Source organism: Narcine bancroftii, chromosome 9, assembly GCF_036971445.1.
Source record: "Narcine bancroftii isolate sNarBan1 chromosome 9, sNarBan1.hap1, whole genome shotgun sequence".
Lineage (NCBI taxonomy): Eukaryota > Metazoa > Chordata > Chondrichthyes > Torpediniformes > Narcinidae > Narcine > Narcine bancroftii.
In genome coordinates this window covers 554,396-572,622 of record NC_091477.1, presented here as the reverse complement: position 1 = coordinate 572,622, position 18,227 = coordinate 554,396, and the positions used below count along the sequence as shown (strand labels likewise).

At 49.2% G+C, this 18,227-nt stretch overlaps 1 protein-coding gene across 9 annotated transcripts in view; it reads left to right on the top strand.

Moving 5' to 3' along the window:
* LOC138743094 (glutamate receptor 1-like) overlaps nt 1-18,227 on the top strand; it is a 114,780-nt gene that overhangs the window by 15,285 nt on the left and 81,268 nt on the right. For 8 of the 9 annotated variants that reach the window (XM_069897918.1, XM_069897917.1, XM_069897924.1 and 5 more), the window contains exons 3-8: nt 9,784-10,023; nt 11,313-11,497; nt 12,162-12,215; nt 14,011-14,169; nt 15,115-15,282; nt 15,899-16,003. In XM_069897918.1, coding sequence (XP_069754019.1) covers nt 9,784-10,023; nt 11,313-11,497; nt 12,162-12,215; nt 14,011-14,169; nt 15,115-15,282; nt 15,899-16,003 — 911 coding nt within the window. The remainder of the gene's footprint in view (nt 1-9,783; nt 10,024-11,312; nt 11,498-12,161; nt 12,216-14,010; nt 14,170-15,114; nt 15,283-15,898; nt 16,004-18,227) is intronic. The other variant, XM_069897920.1, reaches the window with a different exon arrangement.

Sequence of the window (18,227 nt, the reverse complement as noted above, 5' to 3'; positions counted from 1 at the left end):
GTGACGAAGGTCCTGCCAACTGATATTTGACACACACTGAGATCGTTCATTTGTCTCCATGGGCATCTGGTTAGTTTGAATATTTGGCCCTTTATTTAGTGTCTTTATAATAAACAGTTCTGGCTGAGGGCAGTTTCTGTAATGTATCTGAGCTAAGCAGCTATCTCCTGAACAGCCACCAGATGTGGAGAGAGTGAGGCAGACAGAACCATAGAACATTACAGCACAGAAAGAGGCCCCTTCAGCCCTTCTAGTCTGTGCTGAACCATTTTCTTTGCCTCGTCCCACTGACCTGCACCCAGTCCATATCCGTCCATATCTCTCCCATCCATGTATCTGCCCAAATTCTTCCTAAATGTTAAAATTGAGCCCACATTCACCACCTCATTCCACATCCCCACCACTCTCTGTGTGAAGAAGTTCACTCTAAACGTTTCCCCTTTCACCCTTAACCCATGTCCTCTAGTTTGTATCTCACCCTCCCTCAGTGGAAAAAGCCATCCTACATTTACTCTGTCTATCCCCCTCATAATTTTAAATACTTCGATCAAATCTCTCCTCATTCTCCAACACTCCATTGAATAAAGTCCTAACCTGTTTAACTTGCCCTGTAACTCAGTGCCTGAAGTCTGGACAACATCCTAGTAAATGTTATCTGCACTCTTTTTAGCTTATTGATATCTTTCCTGTAGTTCGGTGACCAAAATTGCACATAATACTCCAAATTTGGCCTCACCAATGTCTTATACAACTTTACTATTATATCCCAACTCCTGTACTCAATTCTTTGATTCATGAAGGCCAAGATACCAAAAGCTCTCTTTATAACCCTGTCCACCTGTGACACCACTTTCAGGGAATTAAGTATCTGTATTCCCAGATCCCTCTGTTCTACCGTAATCCTCAGTACCCGACCATTTACCATGTACGTCCTTTCTTGGTTTGTCCTTCCAAAATGCAACACCTCACACTTGTCTGTATTAAACTCTATCTGCCATTTTTCATCCCATTTTTCCAGTTGGTCCAGATCCCTCTGCAAGCTTTGTAAACCTTCTTCACTGTGCATAATGCCTCCAAACTTAGTGTCATTTTCAAATTTGCTGATCCAATTTACCACATCATTGATCATTGATATAGACAACAAACAGCACCGATCCCTGAGGCACACCACTGGTTACAGGCCTCCAGTCTGAGAGGCATCATCCACCACTACACTCTGGCTTCTCAAGATTGTCGAATCCAGTTCACTACTTCACCATGAATACCAAACATCTGAACTTTCCTAACTAACCTTCCATGCGGGACCTTGTCAAATGCCTTACTAAAGACCATGTAGACATCATCCACAGCCTTTCCTTCGTTAACGTTCGTTGTAATCTCCTTGGAAAACTCTATGGTTAAACACAACCTACCATGTACAAAACCATGTTGACTTTCTGGCTATCCAAATAATTGTCTATCCGATCTCTGATACATCTTCCAATAATTTACCTACTTCTGACATCAGGCTCACCTGCCTGTAATTTCTCAAGTTACTTTTGGAGCCTCCTTTAAACAACGGAACAAAATGAGCTATCCTCCAATCCTCCGGCACCACCCCTGTGGCTAAGGACATTTTAAATATTTCTGCCAAAGCCCCTGCAATTTCTACACTAGTCTCCCTCAAGGTCTGATGGAATATGTTGTCAGGCCCTGGGGATTTATCCACCCTTATTTATTTAAGACAGCAAGCTCTTCCTCCTCTTTAATCTGTGTAGATTCCATAACCTCACTGCCTGTTTTCCTCACTTCCCATGACTCTGTTCCTGTTTCCTGATGAAAATCCCCCATCTCTTTTGGCTCCAAACAAAGCCATCAACTCTGATTCTATCTCTTAGTATCCTTTTCCTCTTAATATATGTCGCCAAAGCAACCTCGTATTTTTTTTTAGCCTTCCTGATTTCTTTCTTGAGGTTTTTTCTTGAATTTTTATATTCCTCATTTGCTCCATGCTGCCTCTACCTGCTATACACCTCTCTTCTTCTGAACTAGATCCCCACTATCCATCGAAAACCAAGTTCCCTATGTCTTCTAACCTTATCTTTAATCCTGACAGGAAACAAACAAACTCGGTATTCTCAAAATTTCACCTTTGAAGGGCATCCATTTACCTCGAACATCCTTGCCTGAAAACAACATCCCAATCGACACATTCTAAATCCTTTCTCCTTTCATCAAAATTGGCCTTTCTCCAATTTATCATCTCAGGCCCAGACACATCCTTCTCCATAATTAACTTGAAACTAATGACATTATGATCACTGGACCCCAATGTTCCCATGTAGCCGACCCTACAAAGAAAAACACACACACACACACACACACAGACAGACAGTGTGGCAGGTTAATCTCACTCCTTTATTTGGCCTGGAAAGGCTGGTTTTATACTTTTCAAGTTCCTGCAATTTTTTGCTGAATGAATGAGTCAGCCATATGAATTACAATAGCGGGCAGGAATGTCCATGCAGATGAATGCCCTTCTTCCCCAGTCTGTTTCTGAGTTAGCTGGGCAGCTTGACCAACGCCATTTTAGGGCTGTTGGTCTGATGGTGCCCCAGCTTCTACCTCCGCCAGTTCATTGTCCTGTGAGTCGCTTTAGCGATCTCTGTCTGCGTCTGCTGCCGTGTGATGTGCCAGCCTGATCTCCGTAATTGTGGGCCACCACATGACCCCCCCCCCCCCCCCAGTCTATAGTGTCCGTAGACATAGTCCCCAAAGTCTTTTGTGGTCTACCTCTGTGTCGAGGTGTTGGTGTCTCCATGGGTTCTGCTGGTTTTGTGTGGGCAGGCTTGAGTCTTTCTGTAGTGAAGACCAGTTTACTAGCAATGTCCAGCTCGAAGGTGGCTCCGTTGTTGCAGGTGACTTGAAAGGGACCTTCGTATGGCTTCTGCAGTGGTGAATGGTGGGGTCCTCTGCATACAAACGTACTCACATTCCTTGAGTTCTTTGGGAATATTGGAATTGGCTTGTCCGTGTCTGGAGGGTGGGATGGAGCCAGGTTACTGACTTTTTCACACAGCCTGTCCAGGAAGGTGGTTGTCTCCTCCTGCTGTCCTCTGGCCTGTGGAACAAAATCACTGGGAACCGTGAATGGGGTTCCATAGACAAGCTCAGCGGAGGATGCGTGGAGGTCTTCTTTTGCCGTTGTTCGGATGCCCAGTAGTGCCCATAATAGCTCGTCCACCCAGTTGGGGCCCTTGAGTCTGGTCATGAGGGCGGTCTTGAGGTGCCTGTGGAAATGCTCCACAGCATTTGGCTTGTAGGTGGTATGCACCCCACAGGTTGGCAATGTTGGTCCACAAACTGGAGGTGAACTGTGCCCCTCGGACAGAAGTGATGTGCTGTGGCAGTCTGAATCTTGCAATCCAGGATGAGAGGAGTGCTTTGCCACAGAACCTGGTGGATGTGTTGGCCAGGGGGATTGCTTCTGGCAACCGGGTGAAACGGTCGACCACTGTGAACAGATGGCGGAAACCCTGAGAGACTAGCAAGGTTCTCAGTATGTCCACATGAATGTGGTCAAACCTGCATTTCGTTGGCTCGAAAGGCTGTAGGGGGACGCTGGTGTATTGCTGCACTTTGGTTGTTTGGCACTGCGTACACGCTTTGGCCCATCCCCTGACTTGTTTCTGCAATCCATGCCACAGGTACTTGCTGGCCACCAGCCGGACTGTAGTCCTGATGGATGGGTGTGTCAGCCCGTGGATGGAGTCAAAAACTCATCATCTCCATGCCGTTGGGACAGTAGGTCAAACCTGCCCGGTGGCCACGGCGCACAGGAGGATGGTAGTACTGGGCCAACTAGAACATCCTGAAGCCGAAGGCCTGTGACAGCGGTCCTGTACTGCGGGATCTCGTCATCCTGCTGCTGTGCCTCTGCCAGTACTACGAAGTCCAGACTGTTGGCCAGGGAGTGGATGCTGTGTCTTGACAAGGTGTCCGCGATCATGTTGTCTTTGCCCGAGATGTGCTTGATGTCAGTGGTGTACTCCGAGATGTAAGAAAAGTGTCTCTGTTGGTGGGCTGACCAGGGATTGGAGATTTTAGCTAAGGTGGAAGTCAGTGGTTTGTGGTCTGTGAAAGCCCTTCCTTCAAGAAAGTACCGGAAGTGGTGGATGGCTAAGTACAGTGCCAGCAGCTCTCTATCGAAAGCACTGTACTTTAGTTCAGGGGGCTGCAGATGTTTGCTGAAGAAAGCTAGTGGGTACCAACTTCCTTCTATCTGCTGCTCCAGAACTCCACCAATCGCTGTTCCTGAGGCATCAACTGTAAGGGCCGTGGGTGCATCTGGTCTGGGGTGGGTCAGGAGTGTAGCTTTGGCCAGGGCTTCTTTGGTTTCCACAAATGCACGTGCGGATTCGTTGTCCCAGGACAAGTCCTTCTCCTTGCTGGACATCACGATAAACAGAGGGTGCATCACTCAGGCAGCTGCAGGGATAAACCTGCGATAAAAGTTTATCATCCCCACAAACTCCTGCAGACCTTTGGTTGTACTGGGCTTCGGGAAGCTGCAGATGGCCTCTACCTTGTCAGGCAGTGGTGTGGTCCCGTCCTTTGTAATCCTGTGGCCTAGGAAGTCGATAGTGTTCAGGCCAAACTGGCATTTGGCCAGGTTGATGGTGAGGCCAAACTCCTGCAGACGACTACAGAGATTTCAGAGGTTCTGAAGGTGGTCCTGTCGGGTTCTATTTGCCATGAGGATATTGTCGAGGTAGACAAAAGTGCCGTCCAGGTCTTGGCCCACTGACTCCATCAGTCGCTGGAATGTACTGCATTTTGAGCCCGAATGCCATCCTCAGGAACTCGAACAGCCCAAATGGAGTGATGATGGCCATCTTAGGGATGTCAACAGAATGCACCGCGATCTGGTGATATCCCTGCATGAGGTCCACTTTTGAGAATATTGTTGCCCCATGCAGGTTTGCCACAAAATCCTGGATGTGTGGCACGGGGTAACAGTCTGGGGTGGTGGCTTTGTTGAGCTGGCGATAGTTGCCACATGGTCTCCAGCCCCCAGTTGCTTTAGATACCATGTGCAGGGGCAAGGCCCATGGGCTGTCTGATTGTTGAACAACATCCAACTCCTCGAGCTTGCAGAACTCCTCCTTGGCCAGTCGGAGCTTCTCCAGGGGCAGTCGTCTTGCCCTTGCATGGAGAGGTGGGCCCTTGGTCAGGATGTGATATATGATGCCGTTTCGAGGCATCTCCGCTGTGAACTGAGGGGAAAGGAATGCCGGGAATCCTGCTAGCACCTTGGAGAACTCATCCTTCGAGCTGTGGACAGAGACCAGGTGCATTGCCCGAAACCTTGCGCCCCTCAGTGCGATGGTCTGGTAGGTCTCGGTGTGTATGAGTCGCTTACCCTTAAGGTCCACTAAGAGGCTGTGGGCTCGCAGGAAATCAGCTCCAAGGAGTGGTTGTTCCACTGTGGCCAGCGTGAACTCCCATGAGAAGTGACTGCCCCCAAACTGCAGCTTGGCCTTACGAGTGCCATAGGTCCATATACTGCTGTTGTTGGCAGCCCTCAACGTGGGTCCCGCTAGCCTGCGCCTGGTTTCCAGCCCTGTTTGGGGTATCACGCTGACCTCTGCTCCTGTATCCACCAGGAAGTGTCTGCCGGACAGGTGGTCCCAGACGTACAGGAGGCTCTCTTGGTGGCTAGCCGTCATGGCCATCAGTGACGGGTGGACTTATCATTTACCTGAAACTCGCATCAGTGGGCCTTGGTGACCCATCTCCGGTGGTAGAAGCACCATCTGTCGCTGGACTCGCTCCTACCCCTTGCTTGGGACTGCTCTGGTCTGATTGCGGGACTTCTTTACGAGCCCCACGGTAGCCGAGCACTTCTGTTTCTGTTTCCACAGAATGTCTGACTGTGCTGCGACTTTCCGGGGGTCGGTGAAATCCGCATTCACCAGGAGCAGTTGGATGTCTTCAGGCATCTGTTCCAGGAATGCCTGCTCGAACATGATGCTGGGCTGCTCATTTCTCAGGATCTGAGATGTCTCAGGCCGTTACACACACCACTTTGTTGCCTACTTCCACCTCAACCTCAAATTCACCTGGACCATCTCTAGCAACTCGCTCCCTTTTCTCAACCTTTGTCTCTATCTCAGGAGACAAACTCTCAACAGAAATCTTTCCATAAACCCATCAACTCCCATAACTGCACCTCTTCCCACCCTGAGAAAGAGAGAGAAATAGGCTGGGAAAGAAGGGCATTCATATGCAAGGTTTTTCCCATCCGCTATTGGAAACGGTGGAACTTGAACAGTATAAAAGCCCTAATCAAGCACTTGCCTTAGTTATGTATCATGTTCATTCTTGGTGGGCCCCCATACAATGATGTCATCCATCTTGGTCTCAATTCCAGGTTTACTGTCAAAGGTCATGTGGATGGTGTTATGGTCGATTTCTGGTGTGGACAAGATTCCATATGGCAGCCAAAGAAAGCGGTGTCTTCCTTGTGGAGTATTGAAAGTGCATCGTCTCGAACTTGCCTTGTTGGGCTTCATCTGCCAAAACCCCGATGACGCGTTGAGTTTGTAAAACCACGGCAGCTGCAAACAGGGTCATGATTCTTCCTATGTCAATAATTTAAAATACTCTCTCTTCTAGATGGCTTTATTGAGATCTGTTGGGTCCAGACCTATTCACAACGCTCCATTTTCCTTTTGCAAGGTAACCATTGAGCTGACCCAATCTGCAGGTTCTTCAATTTTCTGGATGACTTTCATCCACTCCGTGCGTGCTAGTTCTTGTTTAAGTTTGTCTCTAAGTGAAAGTGGAACATTCCTGCATGCATAGACAACAGGGGCCACTGTCTCATCTATGTGGATCTCGTATACACCAGGTAAACATCCAAGCCCCTTAAAGACACCTGCGAACTCTTCCGTGAGTGTTGTGTGCTCATCTTCGGTCTGTGAAGCCACTATGAAGACTCTTTTCACCTGGTTGAGCTCTTCACATGCACTCAGACCTAATATCGGCTGGATTCTCCTTTCTCTGTAGTGAATCCACAAAGAATTCCTCCAGTTCTTCGTCCGCTGTGTGCATCTTTTTCTTGGTAGCCCCTGCTTTGCAGCACTTTGCAAAATGATTCTTCTTCCCACATTTATTGCAGAACTTTCCTTAGGCAGAACACATCTTTGGAATACGTCGACCTCTGCACCTGCTGCAGTTGCTGTTTGAACTTACCTTTTTGCTTTGCTTTACTCTAGCTTCAGGAGCCTCCAGGTGCTCTGCTTCTCTGTTTTCACTGAGTGCACTGTTGTGGAACTGCTTTTCCCAGAAGGCGGTGAATCTGTGGAATTCACTGCCCATTGAAGCAGTGGAGGTGACCTCAGTAAATATATTTAAGACAAGGTTGGATAGATGTTTACATAGTAGGGGAATTAAGGGATATGGGAAAAAGGCAGGTGAGTCTATCATCAGATCAGCCATGATCTCATTGAATGGCAGAGCAGGTTTGATGGGCCGAATGGCCGACTTCTTATGAGATTATGTTCTTAAAGTGAACATAAGTCCCATGGAAGGTGGGAGATGGAATGTAACAATGATTAATGAAATACAGAGGCCTTGAATGATTACTTTGTGTCAACCTTCAGAGTGGAAGGTCTGATGGTTAAGGATGTGATGGGAGATGAGGTCCTCAGTACGATTAATGTTGCTTAATGAGTTATTGTTGGGCAAAGTAATGAGTGTAGAGGTGGGCAAGTCCCCTGGTACTAATGGAATGCAGTCCAGGATACGGAAAGAAATGAGAGATGTTATAGTAAAGGCATTTATGGTAATTTACCAAAATATACTAGACTCTGCACAGGTCCCAGCAGATTGGAAGACAGAAAATGTCATGCCAGTCTTTGGATGTAGATAAAAGGCAGGGAACCATAGGCCAGTTAGCTAACGTCTGTAGTCGGGAAAATGCTGGAAGTTATCATAAAGGGAGAAATAACGAGATATCTGGATAGAAATAGTTCCATCAGGCAGGTGCAACATAGATTCAGAAGGGCAGGACCTGTTTCACAAATTTACTAGTTCTTCATAGCAAGAGTCCACCCTATCAATGCCACTGATATTCCTCTCATCTCCATCTTTGGTCTAATCAAAGTTTTAGATAGCTGCAGCATTACCACGCAGCACTGCAACTCAATCCCTCACTTCTGAAAGCCAGCACACCATACACTTTCTTCAAAGCTCTATCAGCATGTACGGCAACCAAGATGGATCCCTGGACATAAGACCATAATTCCATAAGGGATAGGGGCAGAAGTCAACATGTGCGTGGTAGGTCATGTTTAACCAATCTTGAAGAGATTTTCGAGGATGTTACCAGGAAAGTTGATGAAGGAAAGGCTGTAGATGTTGTCTACGTGGACTTTATTAAGGCCTTTGACAAAGTCCCATATGGGAAGTTGGTCAGGAAGGTTCAGATGCTCAGTATTTATGGTGAGGTAGTGAAATGGATTAGACATTGACTGGGTGGGAGAAGCTAGAGTAGTGGTGGATGGTTGCTTCTCAGACTGGAGGTCTGTGACTAGTGGTGTGCCTCAGGGATCGGTGCTGGGGCCTTTGATGTTTGTCATCTATATCAATGATCTGGATGATAATGTGGTAAATTGAATCAGCAAGTTTGTAGATGACACTAAGATTGGAGGCGTCGTGGACAGTGAAGAAGGTTTTCAAAGCTTGCAGAGGGATCTGGACTGGCTGGAAAAATGGGATGAAAAATGGCAGGTGGAATTTAATGCAGACAAGTGTGAGGTGTTGCATTTTGGAAGGACAAACCAAGAAAGGATGTACACGGTAAATGGTCGCGCACTGAGGATTGTGGTAGAACAGAGGGATCTGGGAATACAGATACATAATTCCCTGAAAGTGGCGTCACAGGTGGACAGGGTTATAAAGAGAGCTTTTGGCATCTTGGCCTTTGTAAATCGAAGTATTGAGTACAGGAGTTGGGATGTTACAGTAAAGTTGTATAAGACATTGGTGAGGCCAAATTTGGAATATTGTGTGCAATTTTGGTCACCGAACTACAAGAAAGATATCAATAAGACAGAAAGAGTGCAGAGAAGATTTACTAGAATGTTGCCCGGACTTTAGGAACTGAGTTACAAGGAAAGGTTAAACAGGTTCAGACTTTATTCCCTGGAGTGTAGAAGAATGAGGAGAGATTTGATAGAGGTATTTAAAATGATGAGGGGAACAGACAGAATAAATGTAGACAGGCTTTTTCCACAAAGGTTAGATGAGATACAAACCAGAGGACATGGATTAAGAGTGAAAGGGGAAAAGTTTAGTGGAGGACTTCTTCACACAGAGAGTGGTGGGGGTGTGGAACAAGCTGCCAGCTGAGGTGGTGAATGTGGGCTCAATTTTAACATTTAAGAAGAATTTGGACAGGTACATGGATGAGACGGGGAATGGGGGGTTCAGTGTGAAGATGGGGACAGGGGGTCAGGGATGGGGGTTTGGGGACAGGTGGTTGGGAATCAGGCTTGGAGTGGGGGGTTCGTTGTGAAGCCTGGGAATGGGGGTGTCAGGGACTGGGGGAGTTGGGAATGGGGCTTGGGGATGTGGGAAGCTGGGGAATGGGGGGGGGGTCAGGGACTAGGGGGTCAGAAATGGGATGGTTGGGGACATGGGGTTTGGGGATGGGGGGACTTTACGGTGCATCCATTTCTGTCGGTTTAAATTGCCCCATGGTGGATCCACTCCTGACGGCCGTCTTCTCTCCTTCAGTTTGTTCTCTGTTTGCTCGAGGAGTCTACGCGATCTTTGGCTTCTACGACAGGAAGACGGTGAACACTCTCAGCTCATTTTGTGGAGCTCTGCACCTCTCCTTCATCACCCCCAGCTTCCCTGTCGATACCTCCAACCAGTTCGTCATCCAGATGAGACCAGACATCCAGGACGCTTTGCTCAGCCTTATCGAACATTACAAATGGCAGAAGTTTGTGTACATTTACGATGCAGATCGAGGTACGGTTTAACACCAGTTCTTGGAACAACTACAGTCATATGCCGCATAACTTGGCACCGTCCAACTGCATATAATCTGTCGTCCCATCAGGTTATAATAGAGTTCAGAAATACCAATTGGAGAACAGGATGAGCGAATGTGACAGCTTCCCGCACACAACACGCATATCTCCTATCTCTTGTATACAAAGTGATTGTGTTGCCAGTCGCATAATGGTACAGTACATATATAACCTATAATACAAACGACTTGATAGTCATAATCAATGCCTATGTTACTGGCTTATGTATGTACTGTTCTCTTTAATGTGGACTTTCCCTACTTACAAATAAAATGTTGACTCTATAACAGTGTTTGCTTCGACTTGCAGGCAGCAGCGTTCAATCTCGTGTATCACAGTTCTCTTGAGTGTTCTAGTGTTATCTCTTTAATTTTCTTTTGAAAATATTACAGGTCAACACAGGTACACTACAGGATCCCATGTAGCTTTGCTAAGTATATAATACGGTATTCACACAACGTCCACATCGCATAATGCCCAATTTCACTGAATGTACCGAGGACGTTAAGTGACACATGACTGTGTTTCATAAGTGGACTTGTGACAGAAAGAGTTTTTACTCACAGTAAAAAACACGGAGCTGGAGAAACTCAGCTGGTTAAACAGTGAACTGTATGTAGCAGAAATAAAGATTCAGAGCCCTTCCCCAAGGCCTGAGCAAAATGTGGGCAGGCGCCTGAGTGGCAGTTCTGTACTTTTACCGTTACTATATGAAGGACATTGTTTGACCTGTTTCTCCTGCGTTGTGTTTTTACTTCAACCCTGGTGTCTGCAAGCTTTTCCTCACATGTTGTCAGTGTGTAATGCAGGGCTGAAGGTGAAGTCTGGCCCATGACTGTGTCTACAATCATTGGGGTGTGAGTGTGAAGGGGGTCAGCACTGGCCAGGAATGAAGCAGGAAATCCCCAGCAGGTTGGGCAGCATCTGTAGAGGGAAATAGTCAGTGTCTCAGGTCACTCATCGAGCTAAGGATGTGTGAAGTTACAGTAAAGGGGATAGTTTGGACCTGGGGGTGAGCTGGAGATATCTGTCCCTGACAAAGCCATTTACCTTCCCTGACCCACTCCAACCTCTGCAAGGACAATCCACCAGGAAAATATCAGGGGAAGCTGCAGACACTCATTGAGTGTATGGGGCTGTGTATGGGTGCACTATTTGTGTCTGTGGGGTTGTGGGTGGGCTGCGCTGTGTGTAGGCTCAGCCTTGATCTGTACTCTTCCTGCCCAGGTTTGTCGGTGTTACAAAGAGTGCTGGACACAGCTGCAGAGAAGAACTGGCAGGTGACGGCGGTCAGCATGGAGACCACCACAGAAGAAGGTTATCGGATGCTCTTTAAAGATCTGGACAAGGGGAAGGATCGACACGTGATCATCGACTGTGAGTCAGATAGACTCAATACCATCACCAATCAGGTACTACTGGCCAAATACTGCAGTGGCAGGCACCAGTGAGACTCAAGCAGGCACTGGGAACATGAGGTGGACACTCCACACATGCTGTGGACACAGTTTGTGTAGACACTGGGCCAACATCAGATAAACCACACACATGGTGCTCACATTCTGTACAACACTTCTTGGACATGAGGATGAAATTCAGCTTTCAGTATCGTCACAAGGCCATGCACTGGCTGCACGCTGGACACACACTAGGTGTTCCCTGGATAAACACGGGCTCTGCACTGGACACACTGAGTGTTCCCTGGGTAAACACGGGCTCTGGATTGGACACATATTGCATGTGCCCTGGGTAAACATGGGGTCCAAACTAGACACATTCTGGGTGTTCCCTGGGTAAACACGGGCTCCGTACTGGACACACACTGGGTGTTTCCTGGGTAAACATGGGCTCCGGACTGGACATTCACTGGGTGTACCCTGGGTAAACCCTAGACACACACACTGGGCCAGTGTCTCCAGGCGTGGGGGATAGAGAGTCAGGCCAATGTGCTGGAAACCCACTTGGGCGACTGGGCCGTGTTGGTCAGCGTCTATGGAGAGTGAGGATGCAGGGGATCAGTAAAGACCCTCTTCCCTCACCTTCATCCGATTAAACCTGTGGCTCTGTGTTTTCCAGATCATCACCATTGGGAAACATATCCGCGGTTATCAGTACATCTTCGCCAGCCTGGTAAGTGGGGAGTCCCTTTTCCCTTTTCATGATCGAGGTATTTAAAGTTATGGGGGGGAAGACAGAGTAAATGTAGACAGGCTTTTCCCACTGAGAGTGGGTGAGATACCAACCACGGGACACGGGTTAAGGGGGAACTTCTTTACACAGACAATGGAGTTAGCTTCCATCTGATGTGGTGAATGTGGGCTCAATATTAACATTTAAGAAGAATTTGGACAGGTACATGGATGGGAGAGGTATGGATGACTATGACCTGGGTGCAGGTCAGTGGGACTGGGCAAAAAAAAAGATTCAGCACAGACAAGAAGGGCTGAAGAGGCCTGTTTCTGTGCTGCAATGATCACCCTTAACTCATGCCCACTGTTGTATCTCACCTACCCTCAGTGGAAAAAGCCGACCTACATTTACTCTGTCTCTCCCCCTCATAATTCGCTGTACACACGCCTCCAATCTTTAGTCTTATCTGCAAACTTGCTGATCCAATTTACCACATTATCATCCAGTTCATTGATATAGATGACAAACAATAATGGTCCCAGCACCGATCCCTGAGACACGGGCCTCCAGTCTGAGAAGCATCATCCACCTCTACTGTCTTGTTTCTTCCGTCCAGATATTGTCAAATCCAATTCACTACCTCACTGTGAATACATAGTGTTTAAACCTTCCTGACTAACTTACCATGCGGGACTTTGTCAAAGGCCTTTCTAAAGTCCATGTAGACAACATCCACAGCTTTTTCTTCATCAGCCTTCCTGGTAATCTCCTCGAAAAACTCTCTAAAATTGGTTAAACATGATCTAGTATGCACAAAGCCATGTTGACTATCATTAATCAGTTTCTGGCTATCCAAATAATTGTATATCCGATCTCTTAGAAAACCTTCCAATAATTAACCTACTACTGACATTAAGCTCACCGGCCTATAATTTCCAGAGTTACTTTTGGAGCCTTTTTTTAAACAACAGGAAAACATGAGTTATCCTCCGATCCTCTGTCATCACCCCCGTGGTTAAGGACATTTGAAATATTTATTTGAAGATCCTCCACTTACCTCGCACAACCTTGCCCAAAAACAACTTGTCCCAATCCACGCATTCTGAATCCTTTCTCATTTCCTAAAAATTGACCTTTCTCCGATTTAGAATCTCAACCCAAGGCCCAGACCCATCCTCCTTCACAATTAACTTGAAACTAATGACATTATGATCACTGGACTCAAAATGTTCCCCATAATGTACTTTTGTCACCTGTCCAGTATCGTTCCCTAATAAAAGATCCAGTATTTCACTCTCACGTTGTTGGTACCTCTATATATTGATTTAGAAAACTTTCCTGAACACATTTGACAAACTCCAAGCCATCCAGCCCTTTTACAGGATGGAAGTCCCAGTTAATATGTGGAAAGTTAAAATCTCCAATTATCACAACCTTGTTTCCTACAGCCATCTGCTATCTCTCTACTAATTTGCTCCTCCAATTCTTGTTGACTATTGGGTGATCTATACTACAACCTCATGAGTGTGGTCATACCTTTACTGTTCCTCAGCTCAGCCTCAATAGATGAGACCACTGGTTTGTCCTGCCTGAGCACAGCCGTGATGTTATTCCTGACGAACAATGCCACTCTTCCCCCTTTCAACCCCCCATTCCATCATGTCTAAAGCACCAGAAGCCCAGAACATTGAGCTGCCAGTCCTGCCTCTCCTCACCTGACCCTGCCCCTCCCCAACCCCTTCTCCCACGCTCTCCCCTCTCCTCACCCCAGGGTGACACTGTGTCTGGTTTGCAGGGTTTCCTGGACATGAACCTAGAGAAGTTCCGCTATGCAGGAGCCAATGTGACTGGTTTCCAGATGGTGTGGCCACAGAGCATTCAGGTCACCAAGTTCCTACAGCGCTGGAGGAAGCTCGACACCAAGGAGTACCAGGGTGTGGACCGGCAGCTGAAAGTGAGTGTGTTCACCCCACCTAGTCCCCCATCTGACTACCCCCACCTGGCACTCACTCTGCTAGCACAGTACCATCATGGACCTCTCCTCTCCGCCCCGCCCTCCCATCCCCCCATCCTCCCCTTACCCCCTTCCCATTCCCCACCTTCCCCCCCCCTTTCCGTCCCCCCTTTCTGCCCCCCTTTTCTGTCCCTCCCCCCTTTCCGTCCCCCCCTTTCCTTCTCCCCTTCCCCCTTTCCATCCCATCCCATCTTGTCCCTCCATCCCCACCTCTCCGTCCTTGGACTGTACTCTGGCTGTTGCCTTGCCTGAACTGTTCTCTGGCCACAGTCCACTGGTCGCCCCAGTCTGACAGTGCATGAGACCATGGACAGACATGTCAGTACAAAACGGATGGGGAATTGAAATGCGTGGCCACTGGGAGAACCACACTACTGCGGCGGACAGAGCCAAGAATCAAAGTCGAGGCCAACGCAAATTGGAGGAACAGGACCTAATCTTTTGTCTGGGGACAATCCAACCCTGCAGCATGAACATCGACTGCTATGGTTTCCTTTAGCCACCGTCCACCACCCAACCCCACCTCCATCCCTTTCCCATGATCATTCTCAGCTTTCCTCTCCTGTTCCATCCACATCCACCTCCTGCCTTGTGCCTGTCGGCCTCTTCTGCCCACACCTTTTATTCAGCTACCTGCCTGGATTTGGCTTATACCTTGAGGAAGGGCTCAGGCCTGAAATATTGCTGAAATCCCTTTTCCTCCCATGGCACTGCAGGGCTTGCTGTCTCTGAAGTGTATTAACAGCTCCTACACTCTCTGTTCCTACACTCCGTGCCTGTTCCTCATGTCCACCACCTTCCTCTTCGCGCTGATTCTATGCATATTGAGGTGTCCACGTGTTTTGTGAGTACCTTACTCACCACCTGTGTCTTCTGCTGCGACAGTACACGTCAGCCATGACCTTTGATGGGGTCCGTGTCTTGTCTGAAGCCTTCAAGTACCTGCGCAAGACTCGCATTGACATCTCACGCAGAGGCAATGCTGGAGACTGCTTGGCAAATCCAGCGGTTCCCTGGGGTCAAGGCATAGACATTCAACGAGCGTTGCAGCAGGTAGGACAATGAGACCACCAGGTTCTGTCCACACCGTCCCATCACATACTTCAGGGACCAGACACAGAGTGAAGCTCCCTCCACGTGGTCCTATCACACACTCCTGGGGGAAGACACAGAGTGAAGCTCCTGCCACACAGTCCCATCACACTCTCGAGGTAAGATAGAGTGAAGCTCCCTCCACACCGTTCCATCACACACTCCCGGGGTCAGGCACAGAGGGAAGCTCCCTCCACCCCGTCCCATCACACACTGCTGGGGTCAGGCACAGATTGAAGCTCCCTCCGTACCGTCCCATCACACACTCCTGGGGTCAGACACAGAGTGAAGGTCCCTCCACACAGTTCCATCCCACACTCCCGGGGTCAGACAGAGTGAAGCTCCCTCTGCCCTGTCCCATCACACACTCCCGGGGTCAGATACGGAGTGAAGCTCCCTCCACACTGTCCCATCACACACTCCCGGGGTCAGATACAGAGTGAAGCTTCCTCCGTACTCTCCCATCACACACTCCCGGGGTGGGACACAGGATGAAGCTTCCTGTACACACAGTATGTAAACTGCATTGAAGATATGGTATATTCCTTGGCTCAGGCGATGATCTGTCTCCTGTCAGGTTCGCAGTGATGGGCTGACAGGCAACATTCAGTTCAATGAGTTTGGCCATCGAACCAACTACACCGTCCGTGTCCTGGAACTGAAGACGGACGGGATGAGGAAGGTAAACGCTGCCTGTTTCACCACTCACCCTCTGTCCTGGACCGCACATCCATCTCCCTGAGCTCTACCCTGCATCTCCCCACCCTGCGCACACTTCCCATCACATAGATTCCTTCCACTCACTCCCTTACACTGGCCTACAGTGGAGATGCCATCTTGTTGGATGAGGGATGTGTTGGGTGGCATCACACAGAAGCGAACCCACGTCCACAGTGACCCTCGGACCCACCTGTACAATGCTGTTTCCCAGCTCCTGTTCCTGAGCTCTCACCTCGGTGACTCGAGTCTTCGTTCAGAAACCTTGTGAGAGTCTGTGCCTCCATCAAGTGCCTTCCAGATTCCAAGCCCAGTCTGGGGAAACCATTTCCTTCTCAGATTTACACTTAATACCTCCTCACCTTTAAACATCCCTCGAGTTTCTACACCAGGGAATCTTATTTTATCCTCTCACCCCAGACACTGGGGTAAATATTTGGACTGAACTTCTGGATTTCCAGAAAGCATTTTATAAAAACGACATCTACATAAGATAAAGGTGGATGGAGTTGGGGGGATTGTATTAGCATGGATGGAGAACTGGTTCACCAATAAAGGACGGGGAGTTGGGAGAATGGGTGCTTCTCTGGTTGGGATCGGTCGTGAGAGAAATGCCTGTTGAAATCAGTGCTGGGTCGACAACCGTGCATTACATTAATTAACCTTTTGAGGAGGGAATTGAGTGTAAAATGTATCTGAGATGGCCAGGGTCTGGCAGCTGGAGGTTAAATGAGTGGGCCAGGGTCTGGCAGCTGGAGGTTAAGTGAGTGGGCCAGGGTCTGGGAGCTGGAGGTTAAGTGAGTGGGCCAGGGTCTGGCAGCTGGAGGTTAAGTGAGTGGGCCAGGGTCTGGCAGCTGGAGGTTAAGTGAGTGGGCCAGGGTCTGGGAGCTGAAGGTTAAGTGAGTGGGCCAGGGTCTGGCAGCTGGAGGTTAAGTGAGTGGGCCAGGGTCTGGGAGCTGGAGGTTAAGTGAGTGGGCCAGGGTCTGGCATCTGGAGGTTAAGTGAGTGGGCCAGGGTCTGGGAGCTGGAGGTTAAGTGAGTGGGCCAGGGTCTGGCAGCTGGAGGTTAAGTGAGTGGGCCAGGGTCTGGGAGCTGGAGGTTAAGTGAGTGGGCCAGGGTCTGGCAGCTGGAGGTTAAGTGAGTGGGCCAGGGTCTGGCAGCTGGAGGTTAAGTGAGTGGGCCAGGGTCTGGCAGCTGGAGGTTAAGTGAGTGGGCCAGAGTCTGGCAGCTGGAGGTTAAGTGAGTGGGCCAGGGTCTGGCAGCTGGAGGTTAAGTGAGTGGGCCAGGGTCTGGGAGCTGGAGGTTAAGTGAGTGGGCCAGGGTCTGGCAGCTGGAGGTTAAGTGAGTGGGCCAGGGTCTGGGAGCTGGAGGTTAAGTGAGTGGGCCAGGGTCTGGCAGCTGGAGGTTAAGTGAGTGGGCCAGGGTCTGCCAGCTGGAGGTTGTGAGTGGGCCAGGGTCTGGGAGCTGGAGGTTAAGTGTGTGGGCCAGGGTCTGGCAGCTGAAGGTTAAGTGAATGGGCCAGGGTCTGGCAGCTGGAGGTTAAGTGAGTGGGCCAGGGTCTGGCAGCTGGAGGTTAAGTGAGTGGGTCAGGTTCTGGCAGCTGGAGGTTAAGTGAGTGGGCCAGGGTCTGGGAGCTGGAGGTTAAGTGAGTAGGCCAGGGTCTGGCAGTTGGAGGTTAAGTGAGTGGGCCAGGGTCTGGGAGCTGGAGGTTAAGTGAGTGGGCCAGGGTCTGGCAGCTGGAGGTTAAGTGAGTGGGCCAGGGTCTGGCAGCTGGAGGTTAAGTGAGTGGGCCAGGGTCTGGCAGCTGGAGGTTAAGTGAGTGGGCCAGGTTCTGGCAGTTGGAGGTTAAGTGAGGAGTGGGCCAGGGTCTGGGAGCTGGAGTTTAAGTGAGTGGGCCAGGGTCTGGCAGCTGGAGGTTAAGTGAGCGGGCCAGGGTCTGGCAGCTGGAGGTTAAGTGAGTGGGCCAGGGTCTGGCAGCTGGAGGTTAAGTGAGTGGGCCAGGGTCTGGCAGCTGGAGGTTAAGTGAGTGGGCCAGGTTCTGGCAGTTGGAGGTTAAGTGAGGAGTGGGCCAGGGTCTGGGAGCTGGAGTTTAAGTGAGTGGGCCAGGGTCTGGCAGCTGGAGGTTAAGTGAGCGGGCCAGGGTCTGGCAGCTGGAGGTTAAGTGAGTGGGCCAGGGTCTGGCAGCTGGA